Genomic DNA, 16,435 nt, shown 5'->3' with positions numbered 1-16,435 from the left:
TACTGAAGTCCTCCAATTGTGGTTTGAAGACCTCAAGCTGCAGAGAATCCTCCAGCAAGTGACCCGTGCCCCATGCGGCAGAGGAAGGCAAAAAACCTCCAGGACCTCTGCCAATCTACCCTGGAGGAAAATTCCTTCCCGACCCCAAATATGGCGATCAGTTAAACCCTGAGCATGTGGCAAGATTCACCAGCCAGCACCCAGGAAAGAATTCTCTGTAGTAACTCAGATCCTACCCCATCTAACATCCCATCACAGACTACTGGGCATACTTAACTCCTGATAATCAAAGATCAATTGCCAAATTAATTGCCAAAATTAGGCTATCCTATCATACCATCCCCTCGATAAACTTATCAAGCTTAGCCTTAAAGCCAGATATGTCCTTTGCCCCTACTGCTCCCCTTGGAAGGCTGTTCCAGAACTTCACTTCTCTAATGGTTAGAAACCTTCATCTAATTTCAAGTCTAAATTTCCTAGTGTCCAGTTTATATCAGAATATGTCAATGAGTGTTAAGCAGAACTCTACCATTGTCTTCAGAGGGGAGTTCTGCTTAACAATCCACTGCAGAATAATTCATTTGAATGGAGAGTTCTGCTTAAAAAAAAAAATTGATAGCACAATATGGCCCAATGTTATTGTTTAGTTATAGTAGGCTCAATTTTGACTGTGCTCTTTTATCAAAGAACAACTATTTTTTTCCAGTAGTAGCCTGATTAAATTATTTTGAACCATGTCTGAACATATTTATTTGTTGACTAGAGTGTAGCCAATTAAACAGGCCTGTAAAATTTAAACTGCTAATTTTACCATTTCTGTAGCAGAATTGCCTGTTGCATAAATCTGGAAAGGTCATGCTAACAAGCACAATTAGTTCAGGGTAGCAAATACCCACATCAATAAAAATTCACAGAAGAAAAAGAAAGGGACTCAGTTATTAAAAGTGTCTGGTAGTAAGTCATTTAAGTTTAAAAATTTTTTCGTTATCTTATAAGCTACAGAGTAGATTATTAAAATGAAAAAAAAATATTTCTGGCCCTACACTATGTATATGTTTATTTACCAGTTTGCACTTCTTTCAGCTCTCACAATGAAAGAAGGAAACAAGTTCTAATATTCTGAGAACAGTCATTTGATGTGCTCAGGACATATTTGGAGATGGGGGAAAATTTCAATCTTGTCATTTTTGTTTCTACTCAATGCCACTTTTGGGGTTTCACCCACTAGCACAAACCTGCCATTGCACACACTGCAGGGGAATTATTATTTGTTTAAAAAGTGTGGAAACATTTCTTAAATTGTACATTTCATAAAATCTTGTTTCTAGCAATCAAAAAATTCAGGGTCAAATTTGACCAGCAGCAATTCAGGTTTGGTGGAGGGCAGTTATGGGCTACTGACCTCTGCACACACATTACTGCTCTCAAGTGGATGGGATGTCAGACCTAATCCAGTGTTTATAGGTCTGCTCTACTCAACGAAATAATGGAGCAGTTCAGTTAATTCAGCAAGTGCTGCAGAAATCAGTGTGAAATTAATGTCATTTAGCTGGTAATGGCAGAGTTTGCCTATGTGGTTAGAGCACATGTATGTGCAACTGCTTGAGCTGTCAATCTTGCTCTCTCATTTTCTTTCTTATTTTCATTGTTTTTACAGGGCTCAGAGGTGGATAGACACTTCACAGATCAAAAAAACCAAAAAAACAAAAACTAACATGTTTCCTGCCCTGGAGAGTTTATTCAGTTTTGGTATGTGCACATCTCAACGATTCTTTTAAATTAGAGGTAGGACTGATAGTGATGCGTATAGTTAAGGTTGCTCATCACTTCCCATATAAAGCCCCTGTTGTCAGTTGCTTATAACTTTACCAGACTGTAATAATTTGAGCTGAAATTTCCCATGCTTGGTCTCTGCCTCAGGCTGTTTTTAAGTTTCAGAAAAACAGTTTAGCTATTCCTCACAACAAAGTAGGGAAAACAGACAATTTTGCCAATATTATTTTTTTTTCTCCAGCCACTTATTTGAGGCACTCTTGTGTCTCCATTCTTTGGATCACGAACTTTAAATTTGGCAGGGAAGTAGACCTTGGGTCAGAGATGTGCCTTTTGCTGTTCCCATGAAAATCCATCTACATTTGGCCAAGTTCTAATATTCTGAGAACAGTTATTTGATGTGCTCAGAACATATTTGGAGATGGAGGAAAATTTCAGTAACTTGTCAAGTAACTTGTCAAGAAAATGACAGGGTCTCTCACCTGTAAGTATTGGTTGCTGGCACTCTCCAGATCTGCACACCTTGAAGAATTCCTTCAGCCCCCACTATAACACTGAGATTGAAGTTCCTATAGGCATCATTGCACTGGGTCTGAGTGGGTCCCTGCGGTCCACTGGCACCACATGTGGTGAACAACCACTGATCTAGAATAAGGACACATGTAAAATACACTTTCAATATATGACAGTCTCACTGTTCTTTTTACTTGCTTCTCCTTGGACTGAGACCAAGAGGAGAATCTGCAGAATCTATTTTTAAGGGAAAAAGGATAGTCATTCACAAGGCTCCTCATAATCTAGCATGTCATAACAATACTTAGCACTTATGCAGTGATTTTCTTCTGTAGTCCTCAGCCTCACAATGAGGAATATTACCTCTCTTTTACTGAGTCACAGGGAGGCAAAGTAATTTGTTCAAAGTCATACTGCAAGTAAATAGCAGAATGAGGAACAGAACCCACGTCCAGAATCCACTGGACCATGAATAATGTGTGATCCATTAATAACTAGACCATTGCAATTTACCCCTCTGCTACTCTACTGTCATTTACTAAATAAGAATATACAGTACTCAGTTACTGGGGCCTGAATGAGAATAATTCTGAATAACTGAGATTTTGGATAATTGAGGAATTTTCACTGTAATTAATACACAAGCAATCATGGCTCAGTTTCAGATAAGAGAGAGTTTGAGATAACTGAGATTGATATAGCCAGGATTCAGCTGTATACATTATTTGCCATACATTATCACCCTCAGGCATAAATCAGCATAGTTCCACATTAATTATTTTTACCAGATGGGGATTTGGCCCTATGTGCAGATTTGAACAGTAGAATCTTGCTAATCGTCACACTTCATAGTTCACACAGATGAAATTGCAATACCTCCCCATTTCTCTGCAGCTTCACCACCAGAGCCAGCACTGTTGTGAGGCCTCATATTATTAAGACCTCATTAGTTCTGCAAATTATATATGCAACATTTGCTAATGTACTCTAAAGCATTATAAATAATCAAAACTAACTGGACAAACTGCATTTGATGCACGTGTCCTTGGTTTCTCTATTGAGGGTCTTTACTTATATGCTAATTCACAAAATCCAGTAAATTCCATTAGTAAGACTCTATGGTCACTAAAAATGAAAGTTTTAAAACATGTTTTCGAAATATCTGTAACCATGACTTTGGGCAAGCCAATTCACCCTTCTAGCTGCGTCTGCAGGGGCATTACTTTTCAACATTCCCACCAATTCATTACAACATATGCAGCTGCACTGGTGATAGCAACAGAGGAAGTGTTAGCTCAGATCGGCCACTAGCATTTTAACCACTCTGCCATCGAAGCCAAGGCTGGTCTAGACAGGATAGCCAAAATACCACTAGGTGGTTTTTGCCAGCCATTCCACTCTTGCTATTACTAGTGGAGTTTCCTAAGGGGGAAGGGGGAGGATACTACTACTACTGTGGTGAGGCTAAATTCATTAACATTTGTAAAGCTGTGAGATTCCCTCAGTGAAATAGAGCAACAATTATTTATTATCACAACAGTTGTTTGGGATTTGACATAGAAGGGATCAAGATATATAGTGCAGAAGAGCTATCTACAAATATGACTTTTTTCAGGAGCACCTCACAATTAACAAAAATTATCCTCATACCACCCTTATGAGATAAGGAGGTATTATCCCCATTTTACAGATGGGGAACTGAGGCACAGGATAGATTAATTGACTTGCCAATGCTCACACAAGAAGTCTGTGACAAAATCTGGAAGTGAATCCAGGTCTCTTGAGCTCCAGTGCTCTATCCACCTGACTATTCTTTCTAGGCTTAAGGCCTGTTCCAAACCCATTGACATCAATGAAAGTTTGGACCAGGGCCTTAAGAATAAAGTATCCAGTTTTCTTGATGACTTTCTTAATCCAGAGCCTGACCATCTTCAGGAAACATTACAAAGCCACCCTCTTTGAGAAAACCTTTCTACCATATGTGATGCTCACAATATAAACATCCCCTTCTATTCCCAACCTTCTCCCAATTTCCCCACCTCCCAAAAAATCCCTATCTCAAGCAGTTTCGACCCTGGAAAGGGACAAGTGACAGAGACATCACAAAGTCTGCCAGGGACTTTGCTATTGATTTTGCATAGAAGGTGCCCGGATACTACAGCTATGGGCAGGAGCATAAAACACTTTAGATAACTTAGCTAGATCAGAAGATTATATAGATAATGGGTGAAAAACAAAAAACAAAAATGGGGAAAGAGAACCTCAGAAAATATAATCTCAGAGACTAATGGTTTCTAAACAGAATGTTTATCAGAATTTTCACACAATGCTTCTGTGGATATGATCCCTTCAAATACTGACAGTCTTATCTTACGCCAGAAAGTTGTTATGTTCATTTGCTTCATTGCCAGAAAGAAAGCTGAGGCCTCTCCTTCCAGCTATCATAGTGGCTTAACATGTAACATTCCAGTGGGCTAAACCAGCTGCACTGAAGCATATGCTTAGTAAAATGGGTAGGTGAGTATCTTAGTTTGGAATAATAAGAAACAGCTCTTATCTCTCAGGTGAAAATCTGTCTGCACATGGAATTATTTAGGAACAGAGTAGACAAGCCCTAAAGGTGGTGATGTAATGCTACTGTGGGAGTGACTATGCTAATACCTGTGTTCAGTATGGACCTGAGGTTTCCAGAGCCCTCAGCAGACTCAGATGGAACTGAGCGCTTGTGCAGTTAACTAAAAATGTGTGTTTTCTCTCCCGTGAGCCTCCTATTATATTGATCTCCAAAAAGCTGGTGGACTGGGGAAAGCCAGATCACGAGAAGTTTATTATACAAACCTGATGAATTTTTAATAATCAGAGTCTCAAATGTTTGGAATTCCGATAAGAAGCCAAAGGTCTGACGGCTTCTCTGAACTGAGTGGACGTTCCTCTCCTCTCTTCCATAGTTTGAACGAGTGTGGATAAAGCTCAAGAAGATACAGTGGAGGCACCAGTCCTGCACTGGCCCCTGAGGGTAGGCTGCTTGGGACATTGTAGGTCTTTTTGCATCTCTAATTTTTATGAAACTTTTCTCTTCGTGAAGAAACCTACACGTATGAAGTTAAGTTGCATATAAAACATAATGGGTGATATCCTGGCTCCCTTGAAGTCAATGAGGGGTTTACCATTAACTTCAAAGGGACCAGGATTTCTCCTAATATCCACGCCAGGTGTTCTCAGCATTCCCTCTTAATCACTACCGTAGTGACTTAGGGACCACATTCTTTCTCCTAGTTCAGAATCTCCTTCTTGTTTGATACCGCAAGGCAGTCCAACTTTACTGCTGGATCAAGAAGGAACAGAATGAAGCCTGGGGGGAAGTCGATCCTGGTTTTAAAAAAAAATTAGGATGACGGGTTTCAAAAAGTTTGGATCTAGACTAAACTCGGACTTTTTCCCCACGAAACCCACATTGACCTAAAAAATGTATTAAATACAGCGCTTGCTTGAAGTCTTAAATAACAAAACAAGGTTCTCTTAATATCTATACAACCTCAGAAGTGGCCTTTTTGCAGTAAAAGTGGCTATTTCCTCCCTGTGTATTATTGATTTCCCCTGGTACCAGAAACAACTGCAACATACTACACGAGCCATTAAAAACTCTCAGAAACCTGTTTCCACAGGTTGCTGCATGTCACGGCAGTTTAGAGTAATTCAGTTTTGAACACAACTTTGATCTCCACAGATGAAACAGCAACACTGAAACACAACCCTTTAAGCAACTGGGTAGCAGCATAGCATTTTCCACTTGCACGCAACTGTGATGCAGTCATGTAACATACAGCACAACTCTCCTTTGTTCAGCAATGCATGATGCGGTAGTACCTTCAGCACACCATAATTATCCAGTCTGTGGCTGCCAAAAAGTAATATATTCTGGTCTAAATTTTCCAAAGTGACTAAGGATTTTGGGTCCCACTTTGGATACTTTAAAGAGGCCTGATGTCCAGAAAGTGCTGAGCACCAGTATGCTGAAAGTCAGGACACCCAATAACAAAGGCACGCAAAATCACTAGTCACTTTGGAAGATTTAGGCCTATATTTTTCTACCCTCTGGATCTGCTTCAGACATCTTGGATCAGACCACTAATTGGGTTAATAAACTGAAGCTTTCAATTTAAGAAAAAAATAAAATAAAAAACTGCACTGAGAATCAGAGCCAGGCTAATAAATTATAATGAATAATTTATACAATCATTAATCTCTTTTTCCTGTCTGTGACTGGAGTGTCATTTCTCAGACTTATTTATTGTTCAAAATTATTTGCCAAGTAGTTTCTGGGAATAATTCTTGGCCTGTAGCTTGTCCGCTAGCATTAAAATAAATCTTCCGATTGCATGCAAAGGCCATGTGGTATGTTTACACTTGTTCTTTGATTGGATGAGCATTAACTCTTTCAATGGGGTTTCCATTATAATTAATCAGGATTACAAATTTAAAATTATTTTTCTATGAAAACTCTACACTATTTTATTAAAATTGTCTGTTTTGGCCAATACTTACCTTTGACCCATCAAATAGTCAGAAAAAACAAATTCCAAAGTAGTGAAAGTGCAACTAAAACAAATGCAATTAAAAATTCAAATGAACATTTGCCAGGAAGATTGGGTAGCGTTTGTCTGACTATGTGGACAATATACAGAGGGTGGAATTCACCCTGGTGCAGACAGCCAGTAAATCTAGTCATCACTTAAATCTCACTAGGCCCTATTCTGGAGTCTTAAAGTGGGATTTAAGTGGTGCTTAACCCTTGTGTTGACCATCACTGTTGAAGAATCACTGAGAGCAACTAACATTTTAAACTTCATCAGCCACCCTGCCTCCAACATATGTGTCTGAACTCTGAGCCAGAAGGAGCTGGGGTGAGACTATAGCTCAGATTCTATGTCTCTTGCAGTGCTTAGCCTTATCCAAAGAATGCCAATAAAGATGCCAATTAGTGACCTGACAAACATACGCTGAAGAAAATATCAAAACCTTAGCCTCTTATCCCATACATTAGTGTCAACTATCTCTACCAGCGGTTCCCAAACTGTGGATCGTGATCACAAATGGGGTCCTGCCCTCAGCAGATGGGGTCATGGCAATTCATAGTGGCTGAAGGACACCATTTTGCTCTGCACAGCATGACGTCGCATGGATGGTGTGTGTGAAGTCATGATGCACGGAGGACACAATTTTGCTCTACAAAATGGTATCATCCATGCTCTCTGGACTCCCGGGAGGAAATTTTATTAAAAAGGGGTTGTGCCGGCAAAAACTTTAGGGACTCCTGATCTAAACAGTTATGGCTGGGGGCAGAAGCAAAAAAGATTCTGGACCTGATTTTACAGTGGGGTTATCATAACCTTAGTCCCAGATTTGGACCTTAGCGTTCAAAATATGGAGGTTAGCATGAAAACCTCCAAGCTTAGCTACCAGCTTGGACCTGGTACTTGCTGCCACCACCCAAAAAATTAGAGTGTTTTGGGGCACTCTGGTCCCCCTGAAAAACCTTCCCTGGGGACCCCAAGACCCAAATCCCTTGAGTCTCACAACAAAGGGAAATAATCCTTTTTCCCTTCCCCCCTCCAGGTGCTCCTGGAGAGATACACAGACACAAGCTCTGTGAATCCAAACAGAGTGACTCCCCCTCTCCGTTCCCAGTCCTGGAAACAAAAAGCACTTTCCTATTCCCCCAGAGGGAATGCAAAATCAGGCTAGCAAATCCAACACACAGATCTCCCCGATTTCTTCCTCCCACCAATTCCCTGGTGAGTACAGACTCAATTTCCCTGAAATTTCCCAGTAAAGAAAACTTCAACAGGTCTTAAAAGAAAGCTTTATATAAAAAAGAAAGGAAAAATACATACAAATGGTCTCTCTGTATTAAGGTGACAAGATACAGGGTCGATTGCTTAAAAGAATATTGAATAAACAGCCTTATTCAAAAAGAATACAAATCAAAGCACTCCAGCACTTATATTCATGCAAATACCAAAGAAAAGAAACCATATAACTTACTATCTGATCTCTTTGTCCTTACACTTAGAAACAGAAGACTAGAAAGCAGAAACTACTTCTCCAAAGCTTAGAGAAAGCAGGCAGACAGACAAAAGACTCAGACACAAACTTCCCTCCACCCAGAGTTGAAAAAATCCGGTTTTCTGATTGGTCCTCTGGTCAGGTGCTTCAGGTGAAAGAGACATTAACCCTTAGCTATCTGTTTATGACACGCCCCCCAAATTGCAGACAGTGGGGAAGCTCACGGGCGGCGATTTCCTTCTAGAACTTGAAAATAAACAGATTAATACAACACATGCACCTTTACATATACCCCGAAGTATATAACTAACAGACTTTTACATTTTAAGAACACTTTTTAACTACTGAATTCTGGGAAACTCTTACGGGAGAGTGCATCAGCTACTGTGTTAGAAGCTCCTGTGATGTGTTGAATTTCAAAATTAAAATCTTGGAGAGCTAAACTCCAACGAAGAAGTTTCTTGTTGTTCCCCTTGGCAGTATGAAGCCACTTTAGTGCAGCATGGTCAGTTTGTAGTTGGAACCGCCGTCCCCAAACATATGGGCGTAGCTTTTCCAGGGCGTACACAATGGCATAGCATTCCTTTTCACTGACTGACCAGTGACTTTCCCTCTCAGACAGTTTCTTGCTGAGAAACACGACAGGATGGAAGTTGTGATCTGTTGCTTCCTGCATGAGCACTGCTCCTATACCACGCTTAGATGCATCTGTGGTTACTAGGAATGGCTTGTCAAAGTCCGGGGCCCTGAGCACAGGGTCAGACATGAGCATCGCCTTAAGCTGGGTAAAGGCCTTTTGACACTCATCCGTCCACTTAACGGCATTTGGCTGGGTCTTTTTGGTTAGGTCGGTCAATGGGGCAGCGATTTGGCTGTAGTGTGGTACAAATCGCCTGTAGTATTCGGCCAAGCCTAAGAAGGATTGGACCTGCTTCTTGGACCGTGGGACAGGCCACTTTTGGATAGCATTTACCTTGGCCTGTAGGGGGTTTATGGTTCCTCGACCCACCTGGTGCCCCAGGTAAGTCACTCTGTTTTGGCCTATTTGACACTTTTTGGCCTTAACAGTTAGTTCTGCCTGCCTGATGCTCTTAAAGACCTTTTCCAGGTGTAGTAGGTGTTCGGGCCAGGAGTCTGAAAAAATGGCCACATCATTGAGGTAGGCAACTGCAAATTCTCCCAGTCCAGCTAGTAGACCATTTACCAGCCTCTGGAAGGTGGCGGGTGCATTTCGAAGGCCGAAAGGAAGGACATTGAATTCATACACCCCCGCATGGGTGACGAATGCTGACCTCTCCTTGGCAGGTTCATCTAGCGGTACTTGCCAGTACCCCTTGGTTAAGTCTATTGTAGAGATGAACTGGGCACGTTCCAACTTCTCCAATAGCTTATCGGTGCGTTGCATTGGATAGTTGTCCGGACGAGTTACCGCATTTAGCTTACGGTAGTCCACGCAAAAGCGTATTTCCCCATCTGGTTTGGGTACCAGAACCACTGGAGATGCCCATGCACTGGTAGATGGGCGGATTATACCCATCTGTAGCATGTTCTGGATCTCCCGTTCTATAGCAGCTTGGGCATGAGGAGACACCCGGTAGGGTGGGGTTCTGATTGGGTGAGCATTACCTGTATCAATGGAGTGGTATGCCCGTTCAGTCCGTCCTGGGGTGGCTGAGAACAATGGGGCGAAGCTAGTGCACAGCTCCTTGATTTGTTGCCGCTGCAGACGTTCCAGGGTGGTTGAGAGGTTCACCTCTTCCACGCCACCGTCTTTTTTCCCGTCGTAGTAGACACCGTCAGGCCACTCAGCATCATCTTCCTGGACTGTAAACTGACAAACCTGTAAGTCTCTGGAATAGAAAGGCTTGAGAGAATTAACATGGTACACTTTAGGTTTTAGTGAGGAATTGGGAAATGCTATGAGGTAGTTTACAGCTCCCAGGCTCTCTTGGACCGTGAATGGCCCTTCCCATGATGCTTCCATCTTATGGGCCTGTTGCGCCTTCAAGACCATAACCTGGTCTCCTACCTTGAAGGAACGTTCTCTGGCATGTCTGTCATACCAGGCCTTTTGCTCTTCCTGAGCATCCTTTAGATTCTCTCTAGCAAGGGCTAAAGAGTGTCGGAGGGTGCTTTGCAGATTGCTTACAAAGTCCAGAATGTTAGTTCCTGGAGAAGGCGTAAACCCCTCCCATTGCTGCTTTACCAACTGTAATGGTCCCTTAACCTCGTGACCATACACAAGTTCAAATGGTGAAAACCCTAAACTGGGATGTGGTACAGCCCTGTAGGCAAACAGCAACTGCTGCAACACTAGGTCCCAATTATTGGAGAATTCGTTGATGAATTTTCGTATCATGGCCCCCAAAGTTCCATTGAACCTTTGCACCAGGCCATTGGTTTGATGGTGGTATGGGGTGGCAACCAAGTGATTCACCCCATGAGTTTCCCACAGTTTTTCCATGGTCCCTGCCAGGAAATTAGACCCTGAATCTGTAAGGATGTCGGAGGGCCAACCTACCCTGGCAAAAATGTCTGTTAGGGCCAGGCACACAGTGTTAGCCCTGGTGTTGCCTAGAGCTACTGCTTCCGGCCATTGGGTAGCAAAGTCCACTAAAGTCAGTATGTACTGCTTTTCTCTGGGTGTCTTTTTTGGGAAGGGACCCAGAATATCCACAGCTACTCGCTGAAATGGGACCTCAATTATGGGGAGTGGCTGGAGAGGGGCCTTGACCTGGTCTTGAGGCTTTCCCACTTTTTGGCATACCTCACAAGACCGGACATACTTGGCAACGTCCTTGCCCATCCCCTCCCAGTGGAAGGACTTCCCCAACCGGTCCTTGGTTCTGTTCACCCCAGCATGGCCACTGGGATGATCATGGGCTAAGCTTAACAGCTTCCCCCGGTACTTAGTTGGAACCACCAACTGTTTTTGCGGCTGCCATTCTTACCGGTGTTCACCAGAAAGAATTTCCTTGTATAAAAGTCCTTGGTTTATAACAAACCGGGATCGATTAGAAGAGCTGAGACGCGGTGGGGTGCTCCGTGCCACCGCCCAAGCTTTCTGAAGGCTGTCATCTGCTTCCTGCTCAGTCTGGAACTGTTCCCTTGAGGCTGGGGTCACCAGTTCTTCCTCAGACTGTGGACTTGGGCTTGGTCCCTCTGGAAGCGATGTAGGTGATGGGGTTGTTTCCGTTGCTGGTGAACCGCTCTCCGCTGGTGCACCTGAGGGTATTTTAGACTCTGGCTGAGCCTTTTGGGTATGGCTGTCTGTTGCTTCTGCCAGTTGTGGCTCGCTGGCGCCCACTGGCGTTGAGTTTGAAGATGGGGTTGCAATCGCTGGTGCTGGTTGCTGTTCCAGTTCCGGGCCTGGGACTGGAGGTGCTGTGGCTGTTTCAGTGGTTGGCATGGAATCTGGATCCACTACCTCTGTCTGGGTCTCTGGTAACACAGACGGGGCGTCTGTGGACGGTTCAGGAACAGGGATGGGTCTGGAAGCTTGCCTGGTTTGGCTACGTGTAACCATTCCCACTCTCTTGGCCCGCCTCACCTGGTTGGCCAAGTCTTCCCCCAGTAGCATGGGGATAGGATAATTGTCATAGACTGCAAAAGTCCACATTCCTGACCAGCCTTTGTACTGGACAGGCAGTTTAGCTGTAGGCAAGTCTACAGCTTGTGACATGAAGGGGTAAATTGTAACTTTGGCCTTTGGGTTGATGAATTTGGGGTCAACGAAGGATTGGTGGATAGCTGACACTTGTGCCCCCGTGTCTCTCCACGCAGTAACCTTCTTTCCGCCCACTCTCAAATTTTCCCTTCGCTCCAAGGGTATTTGAGAGGCATCTGGGCCTGGGGATCTTTGGTGTGATGGTGGTGTAATGAATTGCACTCGCATGGTGTTCTTGGGACAGTTGGCCTTGATATGTCCCAGTTCATTACACTTAAAGCATCTTCCATCTGATGGGTCACTGGGCCGAGGTGAGTTACTGGAGACTGGTGAGGTGGAAGGGTAGGGTGTCTGTGGCTTTACTTGGGTGGTATGTGGGGTCTTTGGCTGTCCTCGGTTGTAGGGTTTATGGTCTGTGTGCCCCCTGGGGTAATCGTTCCCCTTGACAGTAGCTTTCTTGCTTTTTGCCAGTTCCATCCATTTGGCTCCAATCTCCCCTGCCTCAGCGAGATTTTTGGGTTTTCCATCTTGTATGTACCGTGTGATGTCTTCAGGAACACCATCCAAGAACTGCTCCATTTGTATGAGGAGGTGCAGTTCTTCCAAGGTTTGAACGTTGTTTTCTGTTATCCAGGCCTCATAGTTGTTTGCAATGTAGTAGGCGTGTTTGGGAAATGACACCTCTGGTTTCCACTTTTGGGTTCTGAAGCGCCGACGGGCATGATCTGGGGTTATCCCCATTCTGTATCTGGCCTTGGTTTGAAAAAGTTTATAGTCATTCATTTGCTGCTTAGGCATTTCAGCTGCCACCTCTGCTAAAGGTCCACTGAGCTGTGACCTTAATTCTACCATGTACTGGTCTTCGGGGATGTTGTACCCAAGACAGGCTCTTTCAAAATTTTCCAAGAAGGCCTCGGTGTCATCCCCTGCCTTGTAGGTGGGAAATTTCCTGTGCTGTGGAGCAATAATTGGCGCCGGGTTGTTAGGGTTGGCTGGCACATGCAGCCCAGCTTTTGCCAAGTCCAGTTCATGCTTTCTCTGTTTTTCCTTCTCTTCATTTTCTTTTTGTTGTTTTTCCATTTCTCGGCGGTGGGCCAACTCTTCTTCTTCTTGTTTCCTTCGGTGGGCGAACTCTTTTTCTTCTAGTTTTCTTTTGTGTGCTGCCTGTTTGATTTGTTCTTCTCTTTCTTTCATCTCCATCTCTTTTTGTTTTATTTCCAGTTGTCGCCTGTGTTCTTCTTCTTTAATTATTCTTCAGCCTCAATTTTTGCCTTCGAAGTCATGGTTCCTGTTTTCTTGTGTTGGGGTGCCCTCCGGTGTTTATCTTCTGCACTGCAGGTTCTCTGTTGCCTCCTGAAGTCTGCCTAGCAACAGTGCCTTTAGCTAATCTTCAATGTTAAGTAAACCTGAAAAACCACTTTATTTGCATTTATATAGTGCTGGTAATGACTCTCAATGGGAGTGCTATTGCATGACAAAAGACCTGTAACAGCTCCTTAATGGCTTCTTGCTTAACATGCAAGCCACAAACTGCCAGAGAGAACAGAAAAAAAAATTCTCTCTGGTTCCCTTTTAAAACCAAACTGTTTCTCTCTGCTAAAAAGCCCTTAGCAGAGAAAAGAAAAATATAATATTCCTACTGGCTTCTGGATTCTGTCTATCCTCCCACCACTGCCACCATATCATAACCTTAGTCCCAGATTTGGACCTTAGCGTCCAAAATATGGGGGTTAGCATGAAAACCTCCAAGCTTAGCTACCAGCTTGGACCTGGTACTTGCTGCCACCACCCAAAAAATTAGAGTGTTTTGGGGCACTCTGGTCCCCCTGAAAAACCTTCCCTGGGGACCCCAAGACCCAAATCCCTTGAGTCTCAAAGGGAAATAATCCTTTTTCCCTTCCCCCCTCCAGGTGCTCCTGGAGAGATACACAGACACAAGCTCTGTGAATCCAAACAGAGTGACTCCCCCTCTCCGTTCCCAGTCCTGGAAACAAAAAGCACTTTCCTATTCCCCCAGAGGGAATGCAAAATCAGGCTAGCAAATCCAACACACAGATCTCCCCGATTTCTTCCTCCCACCAATTCCCTGGTGAGTACAGACTCAATTTCCCTGAAATTTCCCAGTAAAGAAAACTTCAACAGGTCTTAAAAGAAAGCTTTATATAAAAAAAGAAAGGAAAAATACATACAAATGGTCTCTCTGTATTAAGGTGACAAGATACAGGGTCGATTGCTTAAAAGAATATTGAATAAACAGCCTTATTCAAAAAGAATACAAATCAAAGCACTCCAGCACTTATATTCATGCAAATACCAAAGAGAAGAAACCATATAACTTACTATCTGATCTCTTTGTCCTTACACTTAGAAACAGAAGACTAGAAAGTAGAAACTACTTCTCCAAAGCTCAGAGAAAGCAGGCAGACAGACAAAAGACTCAGACACAAACTTCCCTCCACCCAGAGTTGAAAAAATCCGGTTTTCTGATTGGTCCTCTGGTAAGGTGCTTCAGGTGAAAGAGACATTAACCCTTAGCTATCTGTTTATGACAGGGGTCTTAGCCTCTCACCAGCTCGCTGTGCAAAGCCTGCATACACAGTTGAACTATTCTAATCCTAGCATGTGCAGGCAATAGAATTTTCACAGACCAATATCCATTTATCCAAATGGGCCTTGGGTATGAAGCTTCTGTCACCTGCAAATGGAGGGATTACAGTCTATGACTTGCATATACCAGGGCTAGTGCTCCCAAGTAGATGGACATGTGTGTGCAGGGCTGTCCCTAGACTAAATGGCATGCCAAGCGAGGAGTGTCTTCCACCCCCCCATTTGTTAAACCTTTGAATACCTTATTTTTATTGCATTTGTAGCCTATTTCACAACTTTGATGTATGATTTGCATGCATGATTTATCCCTGTCATATAAGACAATAAATTTGCAAGCTAGGATCTGTAAATCTGTATTTATTGATGCCATATATAAGCAAATAAAAATTAATTTCCTAAGCTGATAGAAAGTTTTTAAATTTTAAGAATAACTGAAATGTACTAACATCAAGAAATTGAATTGTGCACCAACATTGGGTGGACCAGTATTAAATAGTGAGTGTTACAGCAGGTGACAGCCTTAGAATGTTAAACCTAGTCCTTTGGTTCAAAAGGTCACTCTTCCTGCCTTTGACCTTGCAAATTGAAGTCAGTGATCTGGTTTGTCAGGCTTTGCGCTCATATCAGATTCCAGTCTCAGCTTATTCGATTGCTCCAGTTCCATCAGGGCATTGTAAACCTCAGTCACTTGGTACCTCACTGGCCTTATGCTGTCAATGCAGCTCTGCCAGCGAGTGTCACATAGTGGCTTCACAGTCAGATTTGTAACTTTGTCCATGAGGATCTTCTACTTGATAGCTGATGCTGAAAACAGGATGTATATCCTTTGCAGTACTCCAAAGAGAGGTACTGAATCTAAAGATGATGACGCAGCATCTGATATAATCAGGTTGAGGGAATGGCAGCCACATGGCATAAAGAAAGCTCTTGGATTCAGGATCAGAATCTTTGCCTGGATGCCACTGTTTCTTCCTTTCATGTTCGCACCATTGTTGTAGGCTTGGGTGGGCCATCCTGAAGCTTTATTTTACTCTCATTCAAAACATTCATAAACAGTTCTGTTAGGCCTTTTCCAGTAAGAGTTGTCCACAGACCGGAAACAGATAAAGTGTCCCCGTACTTGGATATAACCAATCTCATCGTCAATAAATCTTATTGTAAATGACATCTTTTCACTGTGATTAATGTCAGGATTGCAGTCCACTATTACAGCATAGTACTTTGCTTTGCCAAGCCATATCAATATGTTATCAAGTACCTTCCTTGCCATAAGGTCAATCAATTTGTTTTGAATTGTTTTGCTCCAGTAATGGTCCACAGCTTCTTTATGAACTGCTTGACATAGGTGCTCCTGTGTGACATCATATTTCCAAAGAAGCTCTACAAAAAACGAGGAAATTACCATTATGTTCAATGAACTTATCCAATAAGCCAGGAAAGCCAAATTATTCTTTGCGAGGAAGAGGAAAATTGAGATCAGACGCTCAAGCACGCTCCTCCAATGCTGGGTTTCTACATTAACAATGTTCTGCGTCTATGTATTTATTCAGCTTGAGCCTGGACTTGACCTCCATCTATTTGGAGTAGGCCATAAAATGGCCAGGTGACTTTTCACATTGCTTCAGAACATCAGCTAAGTTATGCCAGTAATTGTACCCAGAAAGTGCAAACAACGATCTGGCATTCTTGTCAAATATTTTGCAACAAAAACAGAACACTTTGTCAGTTGATTTTTAGTAAACTAGCCAATGCTGATTCAGTTTCTCACCATTTTTGAGCATTCTTTTGCAGTGTGACTTTGAGAAGTGA

At 42.9% G+C, this 16,435-nt stretch overlaps 1 protein-coding gene across 1 annotated transcript in view; it reads right to left on the bottom strand.

Moving 5' to 3' along the window:
• The window catches only part of ALK (ALK receptor tyrosine kinase), a 637,574-nt gene that overhangs the window by 76,925 nt on the left and 544,214 nt on the right, over nt 1-16,435 (bottom strand). The window contains exon 12 of the mRNA XM_050948434.1: nt 2,256-2,418. Coding sequence (XP_050804391.1) covers nt 2,256-2,418 — 163 coding nt within the window. The remainder of the gene's footprint in view (nt 1-2,255; nt 2,419-16,435) is intronic.

The sequence above is a fragment of the Gopherus flavomarginatus genome, chromosome 4 (genome assembly GCF_025201925.1).
Source record: "Gopherus flavomarginatus isolate rGopFla2 chromosome 4, rGopFla2.mat.asm, whole genome shotgun sequence".
NCBI lineage: Eukaryota > Metazoa > Chordata > Testudines > Testudinidae > Gopherus > Gopherus flavomarginatus.
This window is presented reverse-complemented; position numbering and strand designations above follow the sequence as displayed.